The sequence below is a fragment of the Dryobates pubescens genome, chromosome 6 (genome assembly GCF_014839835.1).
Source record: "Dryobates pubescens isolate bDryPub1 chromosome 6, bDryPub1.pri, whole genome shotgun sequence".
NCBI lineage: Eukaryota > Metazoa > Chordata > Aves > Piciformes > Picidae > Dryobates > Dryobates pubescens.
The window spans coordinates 31836619-31858046 of NC_071617.1; the positions used below are offsets into that span (position 1 = coordinate 31836619).

Consider the following 21428-nt stretch of genomic DNA (forward strand, 5'->3'; position numbering starts at 1 on the left):
ACAGGCATATTTTTGGTGTGAGAGTGAATTAAGCTAAATTCCTGAGGGAAAAAGATAAAATGAAATTTACTTCTCATATGCTCAATTGAATGCATCTTGAAAGGCATCTGCCCTAATTAGGTAACCTTGTTGAAGAATAAAAGCATGTGACTTTGACTTAGACAAACTTTTCATGTGTGTGGGCATATTTAATTTGGCACTTTATCAGTTTTACTGCCAAGTACTAGGGAGGAATTAATGTCTACAAAGTATTTAATAATAATAGTAAAACAAATATTAAAACCCTGCATGGAGTCTCATGTCCCTGTAAAGGAGGAACTTATGCAGCTGGAGGAATTTCCTCGAGGGCTTGCTGTAAATGAGTGGTGGTGACACCCACACCAAGAGAAGATCACAGTCATCTTGTGACAGACATTCTTGAGGAAATTAAGTATAGAATTCTTTCCTGGCTTCCTTACAATGGGTGTTTTAATTGTAGAGTGGTGTAGAAACATTGCATAACTAACTGCAATAAGTCTGGTTTTAATTAGTTTATTTGGAAAACAGTAAACTTCATGTCAGCTAGATAGCCCAGGAAAAGTAATGTTTCCTATGTTTTCACTACAGGCCCTCAATTTTTGCCTAGTTACTGAGCTTTATGAAATCTGGATTTGAGGACAGCAAGAGATGGATATTCAACAGTGTCTCTTAATACATCTATATTTTACTATATTAGTAACAAAGATATTTTCTTTTTAAAGTCTGAAGTACCTTTATTCTAAATTTGAATTTACACTGCTTTTACTTCCAACCTTAGGTTCAGGTTGTCTATTAGGTTGTCCATTTTTGACTGGGTTGGGGAAGAAACTAAGTGAGAATTTGATGTAATTTTTAAATTAAGTGATTTAAATGTCTTTAGAAACATAACCAAAAAAAGTCGACCCAAAAAAGCTCCAAAACCTTAACTGAATTTCCAAGAGACAGAATTGCTTTTTGCAAAGCTGTATGTTAAGCAGAGTGGACTTTTTGCAAATCTTGTTTTGAATATTGTGTTGGAATAAGCTAACTCAAAATTAGCAAACCATATTAGATTTGCCCATCATTTAAATTAAGTTTGAAAACAATGATAAGCAGTGTGTATCCTATAGCAGTAAAGAAAAAACAAGCATCTTTTAGCTGCATTTCAGTATTTGAAGGGGACCTGCAAGAAGGCTGGGGAAGAACTGTTTAGAAGGGCTTGCAGCGATAGGACAGTGGGCAATAAATTTAAACTGGAGCAGGGTAGATGTAGGTTGAACCTAAGGAGGAAGTGCCTTATGAAAGTGGTAAAATACTGGAACAGGCTGCCTAGAGAGGTTGTGGAGTCTCCTTTTCTGGAGACTTTCAAAACCTGCCTGAATGTTTTCCTGTGTGACCTGCCCTAGGTGATCCTGCTTTGGTGGGGAGCGGTGGGGGGGGAGGGGAATTAGAATTGATCTCTGGTGGTCCCTTCCAACCCCGAGCATTCTGTGATTTTGCCATTGAGGCCCTGTCCTTGGAGACATTCAAGATGAGACTTGATGTGGCCCTGGGCAGCCTGATCTAGTTAGAGATGTCCCTACTTACTGCAGGGGGATTGGATGAGATGATCTTTGGTGCCTTCCAACGTGATGCAATCTATCAGTCTTTCTGAGAACAGATACTTCTCATGGAACCTGCTTGCTTCAGTGCTAACCTGTCTTTTGACATCCACAGTCCTTTTAGTAAGAAAAGAGGGTTTTAACCCCTCATTAAAAAACACCCAAGTAGTATAGTTCAGGAACTACTTTATTTTAAAAAAGAGTAGGAACTAAAAAGAGCAGGAAATTGATGTCTTTTGCTTTCAGTATGGAATAAAGAATTGTGCTGGATACTGAGCAGAAGCAGATAGTCTGCTATGAGGGGGGGAAACAAATGAATAAATACCACTACAATTATAAGATTGTATAGTGACAAAATGAATTAATTTTAAACAGGAATAAGATTGTAATACATCCATAACTTTAATCATAGCTTCATTTCAAATCCTGGGTTTCTATCTGAATTTCATTTTAATTTCTGTCAAGGTAGAATTTGAACAATCATGTAAAAACACACAAAAAAATATGTAGCAAGATACATGGTGTATCAGTCCTGCTGTAGCTTCTCCTGTTCCTGTAGTCTTTCACTAGCAGTACTGAGTACAACACTTGTGTGCAAGTCTGTTTCATGTATAACATGTCCCATAATACGAAGAGAGGTCTACTTAGATTTCAGGTATATTTTAACAGATATTGGAAGCTGAAGATTAAGATAATTTTAAGATTGTTAGTTTACAGCTGTTTAGCCGTAAGGATCCATTCATCCTGGAAAATTAACTATCTTCCTTACTAAAATTTTTTCTTATCCAAAATAAAAAAAGCACAAAGGAAGAAAAGCAACTATTCCATGTGACTGATGGTTGGAGTGTCTTATGCTGTGTAATTCAGTGGTTAGTAGCTGGCTGATGAGATACCTACTAGATTTTAATTAAGAAACATATGTCTTATGACTTGCTTTATCCTATTACACTAATCCTCCTGTGGTGTAATACTAATTGTTTTTCTAGATGCTTAATGCATCACTGAAAAACAGGAAAGGTTGGAAAATTTAAGACAAAGGCATTCATTTGTATATTTGTCCGGTCATTGACTTCGTTAGTGCATAGAAGCTACCTAAGAGCAGCCTTCATACTATGAAAGAGTCTCAGATGTGAAGTACTTGAAGCACATTTTCTGCTAGGCTGTAAGCTGATAATCTTTGGCTGAATGTGTTGTCCCTGTTGCCAGTGCTGACCTTCTTTAAGTAAAGTGACTCAAGTTAAATTGTTAAAAGGAAATCTATATAATGCTTAATTGTGTCTGGGTGCAGAATGTGGGCTTATGCAGAATGGAGGACTGTCAGAAGGCATGTTGCATGTGTATAGTGCATCATGAGAATAGATCAGAAAATAAAAACCTAATGTGCACTTCATATATCCTTTTTTATAACTTTCACATTATTACTTAGTTTTGCTTGTGTGAATCTTATCATCAGGAGCTTCGATCACGAGAAGAGGAGTTGACAAGAGCAGCTCTTCAGCAGAAATCTCAAGAAGAGTTACTGAAGCGCCGTGAGCAGCAGTTGGCAGAACGTGAGATTGATGTACTGGAGCGAGAGCTGAATATCATGATATTCCAGTTAAATCAAGAAAAACCCAATGTAAAGAAGAGGAAGGGCAAATTCAAAAAAAGCCGGCTAAAGCTTAAAGATGGGCACAGAATTAGTTTGCCCTCAGGTTTGCCTTTTTCTTTAAAGTTTACAATACATGTTGTTGTTATAATACAGGATTCCATTCCACGGTTAATATCTTCAGTATTGGCTGCTGTTTTGATCTGTCTTAATTCATTGCCAGGTCCTTCTATTTTAATAGTGCAAAAAGGTATGGTGAGAATTGTATAGTGGTTTAAGGTGTTGGGTTTTTTCTCCCTGAGGAAAAAACTTCACATGTCATACGCCTATGGAGTAGTCTTCATTTCAGCTGGAAGAATCTTTCCCCTGTTTCAGCTATCAGTCCATTGCATCTGGAGGAAAAGACTACTAGCATGATTTAAGACTGGTTCAAAGTTCAGGGGTTTGCTATTGTTGTTTTTATGCAGATAGAAAAGTACCTTTTTATCACATCCCACAACTTTCAAATGTGATTGAATGTTAGTGCTGTTTGCCCTGAAGTTGCAAGTATGTAGTAGAAAACCAGTTCTTCCTAAAGGCCGGAGGTGCAGATGTAGTAGGTCCAAATTGCATGCCTATGGCAGTTGCAAATGAGGTAAAATACCCCTTTTGCAAATGAGGTGCATTTGTAGAGAGTTGAGTGGTTTTTTTGGTGTGAGGGATTGATTTATTGGTGCGTTTTTAATATTGCCACAAGATGGCACTACAGAAACTGAAGGTTGTATCAATGGTTGCAAAGCCATCAGTGGTACCAGCATCCTGGTGTTGATGAGTTTCTTTTCAGTGGATTCCAGGTCAAGTCTTTGAGTCTATTAGTAATGCATCAAGAACATAATGCCACACTAACACAGATCTGACCAAATCATAGCTGTAGCTGGAAAGAGACAAAGAGGGCAGTAATATTTAGAGTACCTTTTCAGCACTAGTGATACAAGCTTGGTTTTCCTTGCTTGAAAAATTACCATATCACACTACAACCTCCCAGACAAGCATGTTAGACTGATTTATACTGGATCATAAACTTAACTAAATATTTGGTCCTCTGTTTCCAGTTATGCTCATATGCAACTTGGAAAAGTGATAAACCCTTTTTTTTCCAGAATACATTTAGTTCATTGTCTAGAATCATCCACATGAACTTGTCCCTGAGAAATCTATTGTAAGGACAGCATACAATGTAGTTGCACTCATTATAGGGATTAGAGAGGGGTATAAAATTTTTACCTACTTGTCAGTATTTGCAGTTGTTCTTTTCTTACTACACTGCTATAAATATTTGTAATTCTTCTGTTTGGCATCTTTTTATTATAACATGTTGATAGATGTGACTCCTTTAATTATACTACTTTTTGTGTCATATCTGAATTACATGTAAAAAAAAAAATCTGGCAAATCTGGTTGCCAGGAATATTGATTGCTTTGAGATAATGAGATTTTTGCTTTTCTTGTGACAACCAACAAGATGTAATTACAGCTTGTGATGTGCATTGGTCTCACTTTGGGTCCACTTGAACCTACCTACTATTGTTGATGTTCCTGCAAATTTTTCATACAGTGTCTGTGAGAGTGTGAAATCCTCCTGTTTGACCCAATACTAAATTGTTAATGAAATAGTTTGTCAGTGTTTTTAATATTAACATCTTTTATGCTGTCAATTCTAACTCATTATATAGCTTTAATTATTTTAGCAGTTTAATCTCATGAATAATATTTTTAGAACCTTAAAACTGATTTGTTTTACTCTCTTATAGATTTCCAGCACAAAATAACAGTGCAGGCATCTCCCAATCTAGATAAGAGGAGGAGTCTGAACAGTAACAGCTCCAGTCCATCAAGTAGCCCCACAATAATTCCTCGTCTTAGAGCTATACAGTGTAAGTCTCCATCATTTCTGTTTGTTCACTTGGTCAACAGAGATTTATTTGTTCCATGCGCTCACTGAGACACTGGTTAGTAATATTTGATTCCAGACAGATTTCTGTGTGATTTTGAGTTTCCTTTGAGGTTCTGACGTTTGCTACTTGTTCTTTGATGGGAGGAATAATCTTGCCCAAATGCTAACTGATTTTCAGTGGTTCGAAATAATTATAAATGCTTTAAATTGTATCTGCTGTTTATATTTGGGAGAGACAAATGTGGAAATAGAAAACGGTTCCTCCAGGATTCACTGCTTGTTTGCATGGTTTGATCCATTGTGCATAGCAGATTGTCTGTCCATATTCAGTGTGGAGTGCCTTAAGCTTCCCTCTCTAGGTGAATCAGTGGAACATGTTCCAACTGAATGCTTATGGTTGTCATTATCTTATCTTGCAAGGGTAGTCACCTCTGAAGGAAATTACTTCAAAATCCAGCTGTCAGATGTGAATAAGGAGGAGGGAAATGAAAATGAATGAAAAAGCAGCATACTGTTGTGTAGCTAGTTTAAAGGCTTTTTTCATTTATTTGTCTTCATAGACCCTGGAACTTCAAACAAAGTTTGAATAGGTCTTTGGAATAGCTCTGCCATCTTGCAGTACTTCTCATTACTAAAGTCCAAAGAAGTAGTGATGACTTTTCTAGCAGTAACTTGTATTATTTGTTTCAAGTGTAACTGATGCTATATCCTGGGCAAAGACCATTGCTACCCCTATATTCTGGATAAAGGAGAGAGGTGGATAAACCGTCTTGCTTTTATTGGTGACGATTTGAGATGGAAGTAAAGTTAGGTTAAGTCTTTTTCAGAAGTCAGCTGACATTCTGTGTTGGTAGTGGTTTCCTGAGCTTAAACCATGTAGTTGTTTTGGGGATTTTTTTGGTTTGGTGGGGTTTTTTGTTGGTTTTTTTTGGGGTCCTTTGGTGTTTTTTTTTGTTTGGGGGGGGGGTGATTGGTTTGTTTTGGTTTTAGTTGTTTTTATTGCAAAGGTCATAATTACTGTCTCATTTTATCTTTGATTCTTGTTGTTCTTCATGGAAGTACCTGGAAATCAAGCAAGTGCCAGGTATCAGCATGAAAAACTCAAGGGTTTTTTTGTGGTTTTGGTTTTTTGTTTTAAATTGCATAGCCTTATGTAAGCTCTAGCAGTACCAGCCCTTGCTAAGTGCCTTTTTTCTGTTTCAGCAGACATTTGTATTTGTAGGACTAGAACAGACAAGACAACACAGAAATTTCTCCTGTAAAAGTACACTTCTGTTTCTGAGTTTAGTTTCCTAGGCTTTACCTAAAATCTTATCAGATCTTTCAGGAGTATCTAGCTGAAACAATTCAGCTTCCACACCCTTTTGCACCTGTGCAAAATAAATTCTCTTTCCCACAATAAAGTTTTATCTTGATTTTAACTTCAAAGGGTCTTTGTTCTAAGAAGACTTGCTCAAATACAGATTTGAACAGGCATATCTCGCAATTGATTACTTAATTGCTTCACTTTGTTATGAGCAAGAATAGGTTCCAAATAAAAAAGTTTTCTAAGTTAAAATAAAAATCTAGTTAATTGTAAATCTTGTTATTGAAACAAATTGAGGTGGTTTTGACAGACGTTTTAAAGGGAGGAGGAAAACTGGTAAGATATATATTCCATAGGTCCTGGAATGTGGTTGAAAATGGAGTGTGAAGAAGGCAAGTAGAGTGCCATAGTACAGGGGAAGATCTGCTGACAAGAAGGTGTAGATAGGCAGGAGGAGGGTGCTGTGCAATCTATGAGCAGCATAGCCATGAGCGTGTACATACTACCTTATTCATCGTGCTGTTGTAACTGGCTAAGTTGTTTTTATCTTAGATCTCTCCATTGTAGCTGCAAGCATGCTGTGTTGCTATCAAGTTACTTTTCCATTTAGTTATATATGAAAATCTGTTTGCCTGGATCTGTTCCTAGGAAGAGTAGCCTCTAAGCCCTACAGTAAAAATCTGCTATCTAAAGATGCTTAGTGGCCTTGTAATTTTGGGCTTTATGACCCAAAGATAAAAATATAAGGGGAACAGTTCTGTTGCTGAAATCAGCTTGACTAAGATCTCTACTACATGTTCTTAATTTTTCCTCAGTGATACCCAAAACAGATAAACACACACCTAACGGCCGAAGAAACAGTGTATATGTGTACCAACAAGATGTAGATATCACAAGTGAATATGAACTTCCCATTGGGGTTATGAAAAAAGGCAAGATTTCATTATGGTGCTGGTTCTGTGTAATTTAACAGTTGAGACAGTGACAGACTAAGCATTTAATAACAGTTAGATACTTTATAATTTGGTGTAGTGAGAAACAAAACATTAGTCATTGATGCAATTGGAGGATTCCGATCCATTTAATACCAGTTTTTCCACAGTGTATTTTCTTTATTGGAATTTGAGTGCTCAGTCTAACTCACTTGTCTGAATTGTCTAAATCTAAGGTTCTCAGTTAAAGGAAGCATGGGAAGTACAATTGTTTTGCTGCTTTAGCTCTAATCTGGGTCTTAGGTCAACTCAAATTATTATTGCTTGCTCTTCTTTCTGAATCAATGCAGCTTGCATGGTGGTCTTTTTAAAATGAAAGTATTTCAAATGTTGTTCCTCATTGTGTTACTGCATCAGAATAATTTTGCAGTGAGAAAATTCGCTGTTCTGTCAAAAACATTTTGGTTATAGAAATAGCATTTATATGTGGGGGGGTTGTTTGTGTTTTTTTGATTCAATTGCTAGTAACTTCGGATGAAAGCAACAAAACTTGGGGAAGAAGCACAACGTATCACCATGAAGAGTTTGAAGATGTGAAAAGAAGTTTTAAAAAGAGAGGTTGTACATGGGGACCAAGTTCAGTTCAAACAAAGGACCGTGCAGACTGTAAGGACAAGTATGTCTACTACATTTTTTTGAGTGGGGAGGGAAATGGAGGCGGGGGGGATGTTTGTTTATTTGCTTGATAACACAAAGTATTCTTGGTAACTGAATCACTAACATAGGTAGTGAGTAAGAGAAGTTCTACAGTCTCTAGTTAGAGCTGAAATTCATTCCTACCTTTTAATTCATTTAGAAATTGCATCAATAGAGCAGCAGCCCCACACAGACTTGATGATAAAACACTCTTAACTATTACTTTTTTCTCTATGTTTTTTTTGGTTGTGTGTTGGGGTTTTTTGTGTGTTGTTTTTTTTTATGTGGTTGGTTGGTTGTTTTTTGAGGCTTGGAACCTACTGGGATGTTGAGCTACTAATGCATGTCAGACATTCATAACCTCCCTATTTTTCTTGGCCTTTTTCACACTGACTTGAACTGCAACTGTGGCCCCCAGTGGGCACTTCCAGGACAGTTAAATAAGACTGACTTTACATATGTGAAACATAACTCAGACCAACATCACTTACACTGCCAAACAGTCTGAATCTTTGGAAAATCAGTTGAACATCTTCACTTTCAGATTATTCTTCTGATGGTGTCAAAGGCCTTGTAGAAGTCTAGGTAACATCCACTGCCCTTCCCTTGTCAGCTGATGTAGTCACTTCGTTTTAGAAAGTCAGTGGGTTGGTCGTTGGTCAGACAGGACTTGCTCTTAGTAAAGGCATGCTGACCATCTCGAATCACCTCCATGTGCCTCAGCATGGCATCTAGGAGGATCTGTTCCATGATCTTCCCAGGCGTGAAGGTGAGGCTGACAGGTCAGTAATTCCCAGGGTACTCCTTTCTGCCCTTTTTTAAAAAATGGCCATAATATTTCTCTTATTCCAGTCACCAAGGATTTTGCCTGACTTCCAGAACTTTTCAAGTATCGTGGAGAGTGGCTTGGCAACTACATCAGCCAATTCCTTCAGGATTTTGGGATGCATCTCATCAGGGCCCACATGTTCATGTTCCTCATGTGATCATGAACCTTGTCTTCACTTACAGTGGGAGGAACTTTGTCCCCCTGCTCCTCATCTTGTGGTTCTTCAACTCAGGAAGTGTGGGGAGAGAGGCTGCCAGTGAAGACCAAGGCAAAAAAGTTGAGAACCTCAGTCTTCTGCTTGTCTGTTGTTACTAGCTCACTATTCATCCTCATGTGCTGTGCGTGTATGGTTTCTTTCCTTTTCTGGTTGACATACCTGTAAGAAGCCCTTTGCATTATTCTTTGCATCTCTTTGCCAAGTTCAGCTCCAGCTGTGTCCTTGCTTTCCTGACCACATCCTTAAACAACTGACCAGTGTTCCTGTACTCGCCCCAAGATACCTGTACCTGCTAGAAATGCCTATGCAGGTTTCCCTTTAGTTTGACCATCAGATCTTGGCTCAGTCATGCTGGTGTCTTCTGCTCCTTGCTTGATTTTCATACACCTGGTGATCGAGAGCTCTTGCACTCTAGGGATCTGGCAGCTCTTTTCTGTTCCCTTGTCCCTGGGGACAGTTGACCAGGGGGTCCTATTGACTAATTCCTTAGGGAGCTGGAAGTTTGCTTTCCTAAAATTCAAGGTCCTGACTATGCTCCTTGTCTAACTGGTATCTTTTAGGATTGTGAACTCCAATAGTGTGTGATCACTGTATCCCAGGCTGCCTCCAGCCTTGACATCCCTGATGAGCTCACTTGCATTGGTGACCATCAGGTCTAGTATCACATCCCCTTTGGTAGAGTTGTGTATTTCCTGTCTATTTTCTGTCATTGAGGCACTCCAGAAAACACCTGGAGTATCTTGAGGTGCCCAGCAGACATTGGGGTGGTTGAAATTCCTCAGCAGGATGAGAATCTGTGAGTGTGATTCTTACTGTAGCTGGAGTAAGAATGCTTTGTCAGTAGGCTCTCCTTGACTGGGTGACCTGCAGTAGACACCAACCACAAAGTTCTCTGTGCTGCCTTGGTCTCTTAATTTCTACCCATATGCTTTCTACTTGCTCTTGGCTATTCTTTAGGGACATCTCTTCACACACTATGCATTTCTTAACATAGAGGGCAATACCTGTCCCTTTTGAACAGCTTGTAGCCTCCAATAGCCACACTCCAATCTTAGGATTTGTCCCACCAACTTTCAATAATGGTCACTGTGTCATAGGTTTCCAGAGCTTCCAGCACCTGTTGGTTGATGCTCATGTTGCATGCATTTATATAGAGGCACTTCAGATGGGCTGTTGGCTGTGTTGCCGCCTTAGAGAAACATCCCTTAGGGTTTTTCACGGATGTTTCCTTGTTGGCTCCTTCTACCTTATGAGCCACTGGCTCAATCTCCATAAGATTTTGTCTGTTGCAGTGTCCCCAGCATGTCTCAGGACAACAGGTTGAAGGCTCATCCCTCTAGCCCTGCTGTGTCATGAAATTTTAGTAATTTTCTATTGAAGTATATAAACATTGTATGCGCTGTAATGCCAAAATAACTGTTGTTATTTCAGAATAAGACCCCTTTCAGATGGCAGTAATCCCTGGTCAACTATTTTAATGAAGAATCAGAAGGGTGTTCCTTTAGCTTCACTATTTATGGACCAAGGTAAGAGCTATTTTACAAATAGTGAAAGTTGCCATGTTGTATTCAAGACTAGCTCCATTGTTGTGTGTGTGTGTGTATATATATATATATATATGTGTTGTATTGCTTGAATTCTTCAAGGGATTATGCAGGTTATTAGAAGAGTTGTCATGCTACAGATCATGTTCATGTGCAAGAAAACTTAGCTATAAAAAAAGTGCAATTTATAACATCTTTATCATAGTAGCTAAGAAATACACACAGTGTGCAAGCAATACCACATAGAGCTGTTTTTCCCCCACATTTTTGAGCTGCAGGCTGATCTGTATACAAGGCCTATAGTAACCACTTTTGCTTCTTTTAAGAAGAAATATCTAAATCAGTAATTGTCCTGACATTTAAATGGTCATTAGTGATTTTTAGTAAGGTCGGGGTTGTTGTTTAAAAAAAATGAATAGTTGTTTAAAAACTGGCAAGTCCACGTGTATTCTCAGGTATGAGTTCTCTGTTTTTTAAATGACACTTATTCTCTGAAATTTCAAACTAAAACAAAATTAATCTTAAAATTGTGTAGGTAGATTTTGGGGATTTACAGGTAAAACACGGGGAAAAACATACTTGATCCTCTTAGGATCACAAACATAATAGTTGTATGTTGCTCTTTATGTCCATTACTATGTGTTGTAGCTATACAATATTCACAATAATTTTCAAATCTGAATGCTCTACAGATTTGTGTATCTGTGAAAATGAAGTTACTAGTTTCAGGAAAAAACTGTGATATAACTTGATGTCCATACCAGGAAGAAGAGGAAATGATAAACTGCTTGGATGCTGCTCTTCCCCTTCCCCCCTGCTAGGAAAAAGGCATTTCATCTTAATATATACTGGTAGAGATATAAAACAAGGCTTCAGAAATAGTGATTTTATAGATACATTGGCTTACTATTAAACCCTTACATACCAAGAAGGTTATACAAGTTTACCTATTTGCATTTCAAATATTTCTCTGTTTATTCTGTAACGTTTGGTATTTTATAGTAGAATAGCACATGTAAGTTAATTTATACCTTTGTTTTTATTTATAAGATGTCAAATTTACTTCTATGCTCCAGGCAACTATGGCCTAATGAATAGAAAAATTTCTAGTTATTCTATGGATTTTGGAACATGGCTTAATTGGAAGTGTTGTACAGAATGTATTCCAGATCTTAGCTGGCAGTTTGTGTATAGCAAATAACTTCACTGTAATGCACATACGGAAATATTTTCCGTGTTATTTGAAAAGTGCTACTGAAGTCTTGCAAATCCTCAAATATCACAGAAAATGCAGAGACAATATCTGCTTTTCAGCTGTGTTGAGTGCACAGAAGTGCACCCTATGCCTCTCTAAAATAAAAATACTATTTCTGTTTTGGAAAGCATAATTTCTTTACAGTTAATTTTGCATACTTGGTAAGATTGATCTACAAGTTACTTTTGATTGAGTTTGCTTTCAATTTGCTAAAAAGATGAAGTTGCAGCACAATGGTACTTTGCTGGTTTGAAGACTATCAAGAGAGCATGAAGAGGTTTAAGCTTACAGTGGCTTTCTGAATCTTACAATGGGAGTCTCTGACCTTCTGGCACCATCTAAAGAGGGTGTGTGGTATACCCCCAAGATTAATACTTGTGCAAGAGAAAAGAAATAATGGTGTGCATATGCAGAGATGCAATAACAAAATAGATGAATTACAATTCTGAAGTGTACTGTAATGTTTTATAGGTGTCTGTACTGATAAGAAACTTCTCCCTGAAGGTTTGGACAATAAAAGACCAAAGCCAATTAAGTTGCCAAATCAGGCCTATATTAATCTACCTCTTTGGAAAGACGATCAGGGAGAGAATACAGTAGAACATGAGAGCTTTGAAGAAGGAGCTTCTGCTAGTTCTACAAATAGTACTCCTCAAATGACACCTACAAACAGTCTGAGCAGGACTCTGCAGAAAAAGAAAACTGACTCAGTGCTGTATGGGTGTGCTGTCCTCCTTGCATCTGTTGCCCTGGGCTTAGATATCAGAGAGCTGAACAAATCGCAGGGTCCGGATGAACTCTTAGCTAAAGATGAGAAGAAGAAGCGAGATGGAATATTTCAGCGTGCTTCCAAATTTCGCCGGAGTGCCAGCCCTACACGACTGCAGTCCAAGAAAGAGGAAACAAGTATTCCATCCCTCAATCCAGCTGCAAATACTGTGAATCTTCTCTCCATGCCCTCCATTTCCACAAAATGCCTACTTCAGTCTGACAGTGAAGATACCTTCATAAGCCCTGTGCTTGGTGATTGTGATTCGTGTGGTTCCACTGATGACTTTTCATCTAAAACTTCTGAAAATAAGAGAGAGCAGAGGACACTGATGGCTCCTAACATAGTTTCTACACAATTGAAAAATCAGCCTTTTAATCTTTGTACAAAACAAGCATCTCAAAATGTGCCAAATAATTCCTCAACGAACTTTAGTGTGTTTGGTCACAGACGAACCTTATCAGATGGGAACAATTTTCAGACCTCAGGTGGGTAATTAAGAACTTTATGTAGTGGATTTTTAAATATATAAACAGAAAATGTAGTGAAACTAACCATTCCCTAAGGAGTTACTAAGATTTTTGTTAACTCTGCTACATGTTAGCTGAGCCACCATAAGCCCTCTGTGTCTGAACTATCTTCTTTCAGAATAGTGTCCTGTTAAGAGTGTAGGTTTGGAGATTGAAAGTGAAAAGATGGCTCATTTTAAGGTGATAGCTCTTTATCTCAGATGTTGCAAAAATAGGTTTCCATAGTCTCTTTATGTCAGTGAAAACCTGCTTTATGTGAAATACACAATATTAGCATTATGGCTGAAATAACTGAGACTTGACTGTCAGGTGCATGCATTATGTAGTTGTGGATTTCCTGAAACTGAGTGTGCACTTATTTAATAGCTTCGCAGTCCACATAGGTGAGTGATAGAGCATTGTTTTAGTACTGCACATTTATTAACTTCAAGGAAAACAAGTCTGGTAAGTTTTGGTTTTGCTTGACCTAAAAGTTATGTTATACATTCCACAAATCCCTAAGTTAAGATGTTGATTGAAAACAATCTAAGTTCTGAAAAAAAGGTGTTCTGTGGTGGCTCAAATGCAGCATTCTTCATGGTACTCTGTGCATACATAATTGCTCATGATAACTGGACAAATTCATGGGGCTTTATTCCAGTATTAATATTCATCCAGTTGCTAAGTGCTTTCTTTCTATATATCTTTTGTAGCAATAAAAAAGAAATTATTATGGCCTCTAGCAGAGAGTATTGATACAATAACAGTGTTTGAGCACTGCTAGTCTTCTCTTAGGAGATTCCTCATAAGTGTATGAGCCTCTTAATTTTTCTCATTTAATGGAAAAAAAAAGTGTTTATGGCAACACAGTTTAAGTGGTGAAGAAATCAAGAAATCACATAATTTATTTTTGTTTGTTTGGCCTTTTCCCTAGCTAACGGATTTGCTTCAACCAATGATGTCTCCACATTACCAGCGCTGTCAGTTACTGGAACTCTCCACTCTCCATCTATTCAACAAAGAACAAACCACACTGGTATTTCAGCTGAAAAGCAAAGTGCTGTCAGTATCATCTCAAGGCCTCGACCTTCTTCTCTAAGAAGTAAAATTGATGCATGGCAGATTATTCCACACATCATTAAACCAAACTCTAAAGACTCTGAATATTTAGAGGGCAATGTAGATCCAGATGTTAACTTCTTGCCAGATACAGGGGAAAGAACTAACTGCCACATGCCCTCATTACTTGATATTGATGTGGAAGGTCAAAACAGAGACTGTACTGTGCCTTTATGTAGAATGAAGAGCAAAGCTTCTCAGCCATCTATATACGAACTGGAGAGAGAGTTTCTGTCATGAGTGCCTTATGTTTTTAAAATATTTGCTTTTTAAAGGGGAACAAATATAAAATTCTTATCTCTGATGCTTTGTGCTGCTGTTTTCTGATGTACTGTGACAGATAGTACCAAAATTATTAAAATGGGCAGCTAATTAAGAAAGTGTAGTAGGTGCCTTTTTCAAATGTTCCTTGGAATCACAGCTAGTAACTAAAATGCTGCAAAGTAGTGTTCTAGTTGAAGTTGGTAAGCATATTTTGAATGACTAACCATGCCCACCACCCTCTGCTGTGTCACAGAAGTTTTCTTTTGGTTCTGAGGGATTTTGCTAGAAATTTCTTTTTTGCACATTGAAAAACAAATGAATGACATACGGTAAGGTGGTGTTCCATCAAGAAGTTTTGCCTACGAAGTAATTGCACCTTGCCTCTATGTACCATTGAATTGGATAGGGAGGCAGGGTATTCAAGGGGCTGGTGCAGGAGACACTGTTCACCCTTTATTGTGTAGCTGGTTACTTTTGATATTTGATACTGAAATTGGTTAAGGACCAGCAGCTGAATTTGCAGTCTTCACCCTTGGATTTTGTGAGAAGTTTCAATTGTGTATGTTAGTTTCTCCAGGAAGTTACACTGCTTATATAAACACTTAGGTTTCAACCACCGTATTGATTTGAGAGGGTAAACCTTAGCATTGTGATTGGATTAAAGGTATTTGACATACTTTATAATGTGAAGCAACATTCCTTGCAGGTAAGGACACACTGGAACGTAAATATTTGTACTCTTAACGTTTTGAAGACTACAGTGTTTGCACTGAAAACAATATTCTTGGTTTGGGATCTTTTATTTTGTTTGCGGTGGAGGGGTTTGTCTCTCCTCTTGTTTTTTAAGCTCTGCTGCACCTTGTATTGAGGAAAGATGATGCATTTTAAGGATGATTTGATTTTAAATGAGACAATGGTGTGGTTTACTGCACTCAGATTTTAAATTTGCAATAATTTTATATTAAACCTTTCAGTGTAACCTCTGCAGCTTTTCTTCTTAAAGTCACTACTGAGTGCCCAGTTGTTCATATTTAAGAACTGAAGGGCAGAAATGAATATGCTTGACTGGTTTTCAGTGCTAGAAAGTATTCAGAAAATTCCAAATAGTTAATTGAGGGGATGAACATTTAACCTTGATAACACTGATAGTTTAATTTTTTACAGTCTGTGATTAAATAAAACCAAATACACAGTTTACTTTCCCTGATGAAAGCATTTATAGAATTAAAGGCATCTCCCTTATATTCTGGTATTTGAAGTTGTAATTTTGCCTGTCATTTGACATATTTAAAAATAGTCTTCATACGTAAAATTAGATAATGTTTGAATAAAAATGCAATGTTCCCATCAAACCCCTGGTTTTTTGAGACCTTGAAGTGTTTTTTCTTCCTTTCTCTGGAGTCTGGGAGTTCAGCTGTCAAATAGAATACACAATTGTTTGAACCATCAAAACTAAGGGATTTCAAAAAGTTTCTGTTCTAAGACTGGTATACAGCACAGTGGCTACCTTGAGAATGACAGATAATTCTGCATGCAAAATCACTTAGCCTTAATCCTACAGAGCAGAACACAGAAATTTGTGACCTCCCAGCACACAAGGTGAAAACAGAAAAGGATTTCCTTAAAATATTAAAATACTAGTTTCCAAAAAATGCAGATATAATCACTATATTTGTCTATAAAACTAAATGTCAGCATAGCAGATTAATTATTCCATTTTGCCCAAATCTGTTTCTATCTCAGTATTCACAGATCCTTGGAGTTTTTTAATTAAACATTTATTTCACCAGAACACTTTAATAGGTGAAGTCTATTTGAGTTTTAATCCAAAATGTTTTCATAAAATAATGTAAATGAGAGAAGTATAGTTTGGTAGCAGATTTGTCTTCAAGGCTTAATTAGAATTTTGGATCATTATGTGTATTTCAGCTCTTTCTTGATCAGTTATTGCTGTGTAATACTGAGAGAAAAGAAGCTGATTGAGTTACATGTTTCTGAAGAAAGTATTTCTCTCTTACTTTCTACAGGAAAATCTCAGGTGCTTAAGTATTTTGACTTGTAAACTTCTGTTAAGCTCTGTTCTGTACTTTTAAGGTTTATATCATTTTAAGTCTTGAATTTTGCACCCTATGTTTTGTAACCAATAGTATCAGCATAAAAAAGCCCTTTGTGGGCTATATTATTTTCACTTATCAATGGCTTGTCTCTCTTGTAATTAAACAAAGGTTTCTGTTCCTGTGCAGTGGATAATTTCCCATAAGAGTGGGATGTATGATATAAATCAGCCCAGTATGTTGTAGCTGGTTTTAGGAGTTTGTATTCCAGCTTTTGCTCTGAGACAGTTTAGGTAAGCATCTCAAATATTTCTCTTTATGTGAAACAATTTTTTTTGAAGCTGTAGTCTATAGTACTTTATAGTTTTGGGGTGGTTTTTTTTTTAAATAGTTTATAGACCAGTCTTCACTGAAATTAAAAAAGTGAAAAAGAAAAGGATATAGTTTCAGTCTCTATTTCACTTGTCACCAGGGAAACTTTCTATCAAGGTATGAGCGTCTGGTATATGTTAAGCAATTTGTCTTGGTTAAAAGTATATTTATTTCAATGTAGGTTAATGCCCTGACCAAATAATTTATATTGATTGTTCTAGCATAAAACAGAAGGTGCTTACACTGCAAAGATTAAGATAAACACTTGACATGATGTTTTACAAAACCTGATGATTTAAATGTTTTTATTTAAAAAAGAAATAAACGTTTTGTAGCTATTGTGAAGTGACCTGAATTTTCTTGAAAAATGTATTTTTAATGCTTTCTTAACCTGTACAAAAGAGGTCTCTGGTGAGTAGCCAGTAACTAGGCTGTAGCCAGCCTGTTCTTGGAATGTTAGAATGTAATTGTTACTTTAATTATCCAGTACAGTAACATGAATATTCCTGTAATTTCTTGCAATCAGTGTGGGCAGAAACACGGTATACGCTTGTTCTTCCTTTCATGTGAACATAATATGTCTTTTGATGCTTTTACAATGTGGGCTGGATATCTTAGAGGAAGTAAAACGTTGAATATAAATAAGTTCTTCATCTGATTCAGCATAAAAAATACAGGTAAGGAATAATATATATTTGAGAAGGGAGGGTTTGGCATTTGTTGTTGTTTTGCAGCCATTTGATACGTCAGAGCTTTTTTGTTTGGTTGGGGTTCTTTTAGACAAATGATGCCACAATTTTCCTTGTAATATTTTCTAACACTTTCTTCTTAAAATCCTCTCTTCACTTTCCCCATCGTCCCATGGGCCCATTAGCCCATCTTTAAGTAAGGAGACGTACCATTTGCACAGTGGCAATGGGCAAGACACAGCAAATTCTCTAGCGGTGCAGTGAAATTCAAAGCTGTAAGTCTAATCATATAAAGATAGGCCTGCATAGATCTTTCAGTGAGGCTGGCTATGTAACAAATATTTACATGTGCTGGGTGTTTGTGTCAAGCTCTGATTATAAACCAAGGTGCACAGGCAGTTTGTTTAAAATTTAATGGGATTGCAGTATTAGATACTCTAAATTAAGGCCAGAGTCCATACAAGTGTGATGGATTTCTCTCTACATGTAAGTGAAAATGAGCAAACCAAATAGGAGTTAGTCATCTCAGTACTGCTAGAAATCCAATATCCTCAATGTTCTAGCTAATTTGATAAACATTTTTAAGGAAAACAGATGTTACTTGTTTTAATAGGCTGGAAAATAGATCCGCAGAGCAATACAAGTAGGATGTATTTACTTTTCTATTTCACAGAGTCACCAGATCATTTAGGCTGGAAGAGATCTCTGGAGATGAAATAGTCAGATAGACGGATATTGGTCTCTTCTCCCAGGCAGCCAGTACCAGAACAAGAGGACACAGTCTCAGGCTGCGCCAGAGGAGGTTCAGGCTAGATGTTAGGAAGAAGTTCTATACAGAGAGAGTGATTGCCCATCGGAATGGGCTGCCTGGGGAGGTGGTGGAGTCGCCATCATTGGAGGTTTTCAGGAGGAGACTTGATGGGGTGCTTGGTGCCGTGGGTTAGTTGTTTAGGTGGTGTTGGATTGGTTGATGGGTTGCATGCGATGATCTTGAAGGTCTCTTCCAACCTGGTTTATTCTATGTATATGTATAAGTCCAGTCCCTTCTGCTAGAGGAGGTTACCCAAGTTGGAGACTCGGACAGCTTCTCTGGGTAGTCTGTTCCAGCATCTGTCCACCTCACAGGAAAAACACTTTCTCATGTTCAGATCAAATATCTTGAGATTTTTACTTGTACTCATTGCCTCTTGTCTTGTCACTGGACAGTGATGCAAAATCTGGTGCTCTCGTCATTCCCCCTTATTGGATATTTCTAAAAAATTGTAACATTCTCCTGGAGCCTTTTCTGAGCTAAATAGTCTTAGCTCTCAGCCTTTCCACATGAAGGGTGTTCCAGTCCTTTAGTTGTCTTTGTGGTTCTGCACCAGATTTATCCTAGTTAAGTTCCTATGCATCTTGTACTGGGGACCCCAGAACTGGACCCAGCATTCCAGGTTCTTTGTTGCTCACCAGTGCTCTAAGCCAAATTTTTCCACCCTGTCCAGGTCTCTCTGACTGCACAGCTACCTGCAGCATCAGCTACTCCTCAGTTTCATTTAATCTGCAAAAGCTTGCTGAGGATACACCCTGTCCCAGTATCCAGGTTGGAAATGGTAAATTGAAATAGTGTTCAGGACTTCTGAGGATCCCATACATCAGTAATCTTTCATCTAACAGCTCTGTTTCTGTGGTAGGAGTCACCACCAAGATGTCCGCTTGTTTCCTGGTTTTAAGCAATGATATCTTACTGTAAAATAATCTCAGTGTGCAGCAGGTCTCCTTTGTTTACAGGTGTGTGTAAGGATCAGGAAGAAAACAAGTCACTTGCGGTCTACTGCTCATCACCAGGTCTCATAACAGCAATTCATTGGCTGGTACAATAAAGTATCGTTTTCTGGTGGGCTTTGAAAGGTTTAAGGTAATTGTTTGTTCTGAGGAAGGCTGGAGTATGGGTTTAACAGATGGCTATCCAGTTTCCTAGAGGCCTCATTTTTTCAATATTGTAGAGAAACCAGTATCAGTAACCAGCCTGTTCAGACGTTGCTTGACTTGTTGATGCATGTCTGTTAAGGAACAAAAAGCTGATCCTGTAGAATGCAGTGCTGAAGAATTTCATAGTTGTCCATTGCCAAACATGGTTAAGTGGAAGTTTTCCCACTGTGTTGTAAACTTGAGTTTGTTACAGTACTGGTCTGGCTGGTGCCCTAAAAGCATGGCTCATCCATGAGTAAAGTATTTACTTGCAATGACAAAGGGATTGTCTCTGTCCTTACTGTCAACAGTCATATTCCACCTCATTGTATTCTCTACTCAAGTAAACCATACAATTCCTTCAGTTTTTCATCATGAATAACTTCCTAGAAATCTAATTACTTTTGGACACTGGGGAAGGAGGCAAAACTGTCCAAAACTCTCCAGCTGAGATCTTGCATAATTTATGACAGTGTTAAAAGCCTTGTTATGGTCAAAATACACCTGTTGCTTCTCCTGTTGCCAGTAGGCTTGTTAGCTTGTCTTAAAAAGAAGTGAGGTTAATTTGTCAAGTCTTGTCAAGCGTGTAGTAGCTCTTCCTGCTCATATTTGAGGTGATTTCAAAGGATGCTGATTGTCTTTTCAAACACTTGAAGGAAAATTGAATGTGAGCTGGCTACTTTGTAATGTAACACCTCCGTACAAAAAATAAATTACCACCATCTGTTCTTTCTGCAATTTGGCTTCCCAATGGCACTTACAAATGACTGCTATAACCAGATCATCTTCAGAACACAGTTCATCAAGCCCAGCTAAATAGTAATTAAAAAAAAATAAAATTCTCCACTCTCTAAGCTTTCTTTGAACTGCTTTTTACCACTTAGGTTAAAGTCTTACCTTTACTTGTTGGTTTTAATTGTGCTAGTAACTGTTTAACATCTGACTTTTTTTGCAACTAATGAGGAGATAGCTTTGCTTGCCTGGTGGGAACTGTCACTAATTGTATTTTGGGTTTTGATTGGGGGTTTTCTTTTGCCTGTTTGGTTTGGTGGTTTTGTTTATTTGTTTTTATTACTACTACATTTATTATGTGATTAATTTGGGAGTTTTTCTTCCAACTTCACCCCCTTTTGTCTTCACGTATTCTTGCCATATTTTAAGGCTTTTGCCTTATATTTGATACCAGTAAAGGATTTGCAGTTCACCCAAGTCTGTGGTCTTCTATAATTTCACTTCTTTCACACTGGAAATAGTTTAAAGATGTGGGCTTGATCTGAAGTTTCTAACATATTTGTCCCTTTTATTTTCCAGCCTGTAGTCAAGACCTTCATGTACTGAAGCCCTGTTTTGTCAGTTTAAGGAAGAGAGATTGAGGAATGTCCCCTTTGAAATAAATTCACTGCTTTCTTTGTTTTCAACACCTGTAGTTGTTCCTATATTTTGGACTACAGAGGAAGCATATGATTCAACAATATTTTGATCTGCTCCCCATTTTTTAGTAAGCTTTGTCTCTTATGATTTGTATTCTGGCCATTATGCTTATCATAAACTAAACTGACTCAGTCTTGTTCATTGTATTAAGACTTTCAACTCTTCTTCATCCTTCACTGTGGTTTTATACGACCATGTAAGACATTTCATGCACTTTTCTCTCCTTACTGTGACCAAAGTTATTTAAAAAGTCTCATTTTTAGGTCTATGTTCAGGTTGCCTCACTGTTATTTTCTAGTGTGCCTCTGACTATCCTGTTCAATCCTTATTTAGAATGTTCCTCACATGTTATGTTAAGAAATAATGGGGTAGT

General features: G+C 37.6%; 1 protein-coding gene across 1 annotated transcript in view; it reads left to right on the plus strand.

The window, feature by feature from the left end:
- The window catches only part of MAP3K21 (mitogen-activated protein kinase kinase kinase 21), a 46741-nt gene extending 30531 nt beyond the window's left edge, over positions 1-16210 (plus strand). Inside the window, exons 5-11 of the mRNA XM_054162262.1 lie at positions 3052-3292; positions 4977-5099; positions 7241-7357; positions 7883-8033; positions 10531-10625; positions 12370-13155; positions 14111-16210. Coding sequence (XP_054018237.1) covers positions 3052-3292; positions 4977-5099; positions 7241-7357; positions 7883-8033; positions 10531-10625; positions 12370-13155; positions 14111-14535 — 1938 coding nt within the window. The 3' untranslated portion in view covers positions 14536-16210. The remainder of the gene's footprint in view (positions 1-3051; positions 3293-4976; positions 5100-7240; positions 7358-7882; positions 8034-10530; positions 10626-12369; positions 13156-14110) is intronic.
- The last annotated feature ends 5218 nt before the right edge of the window (positions 16211-21428 follow it).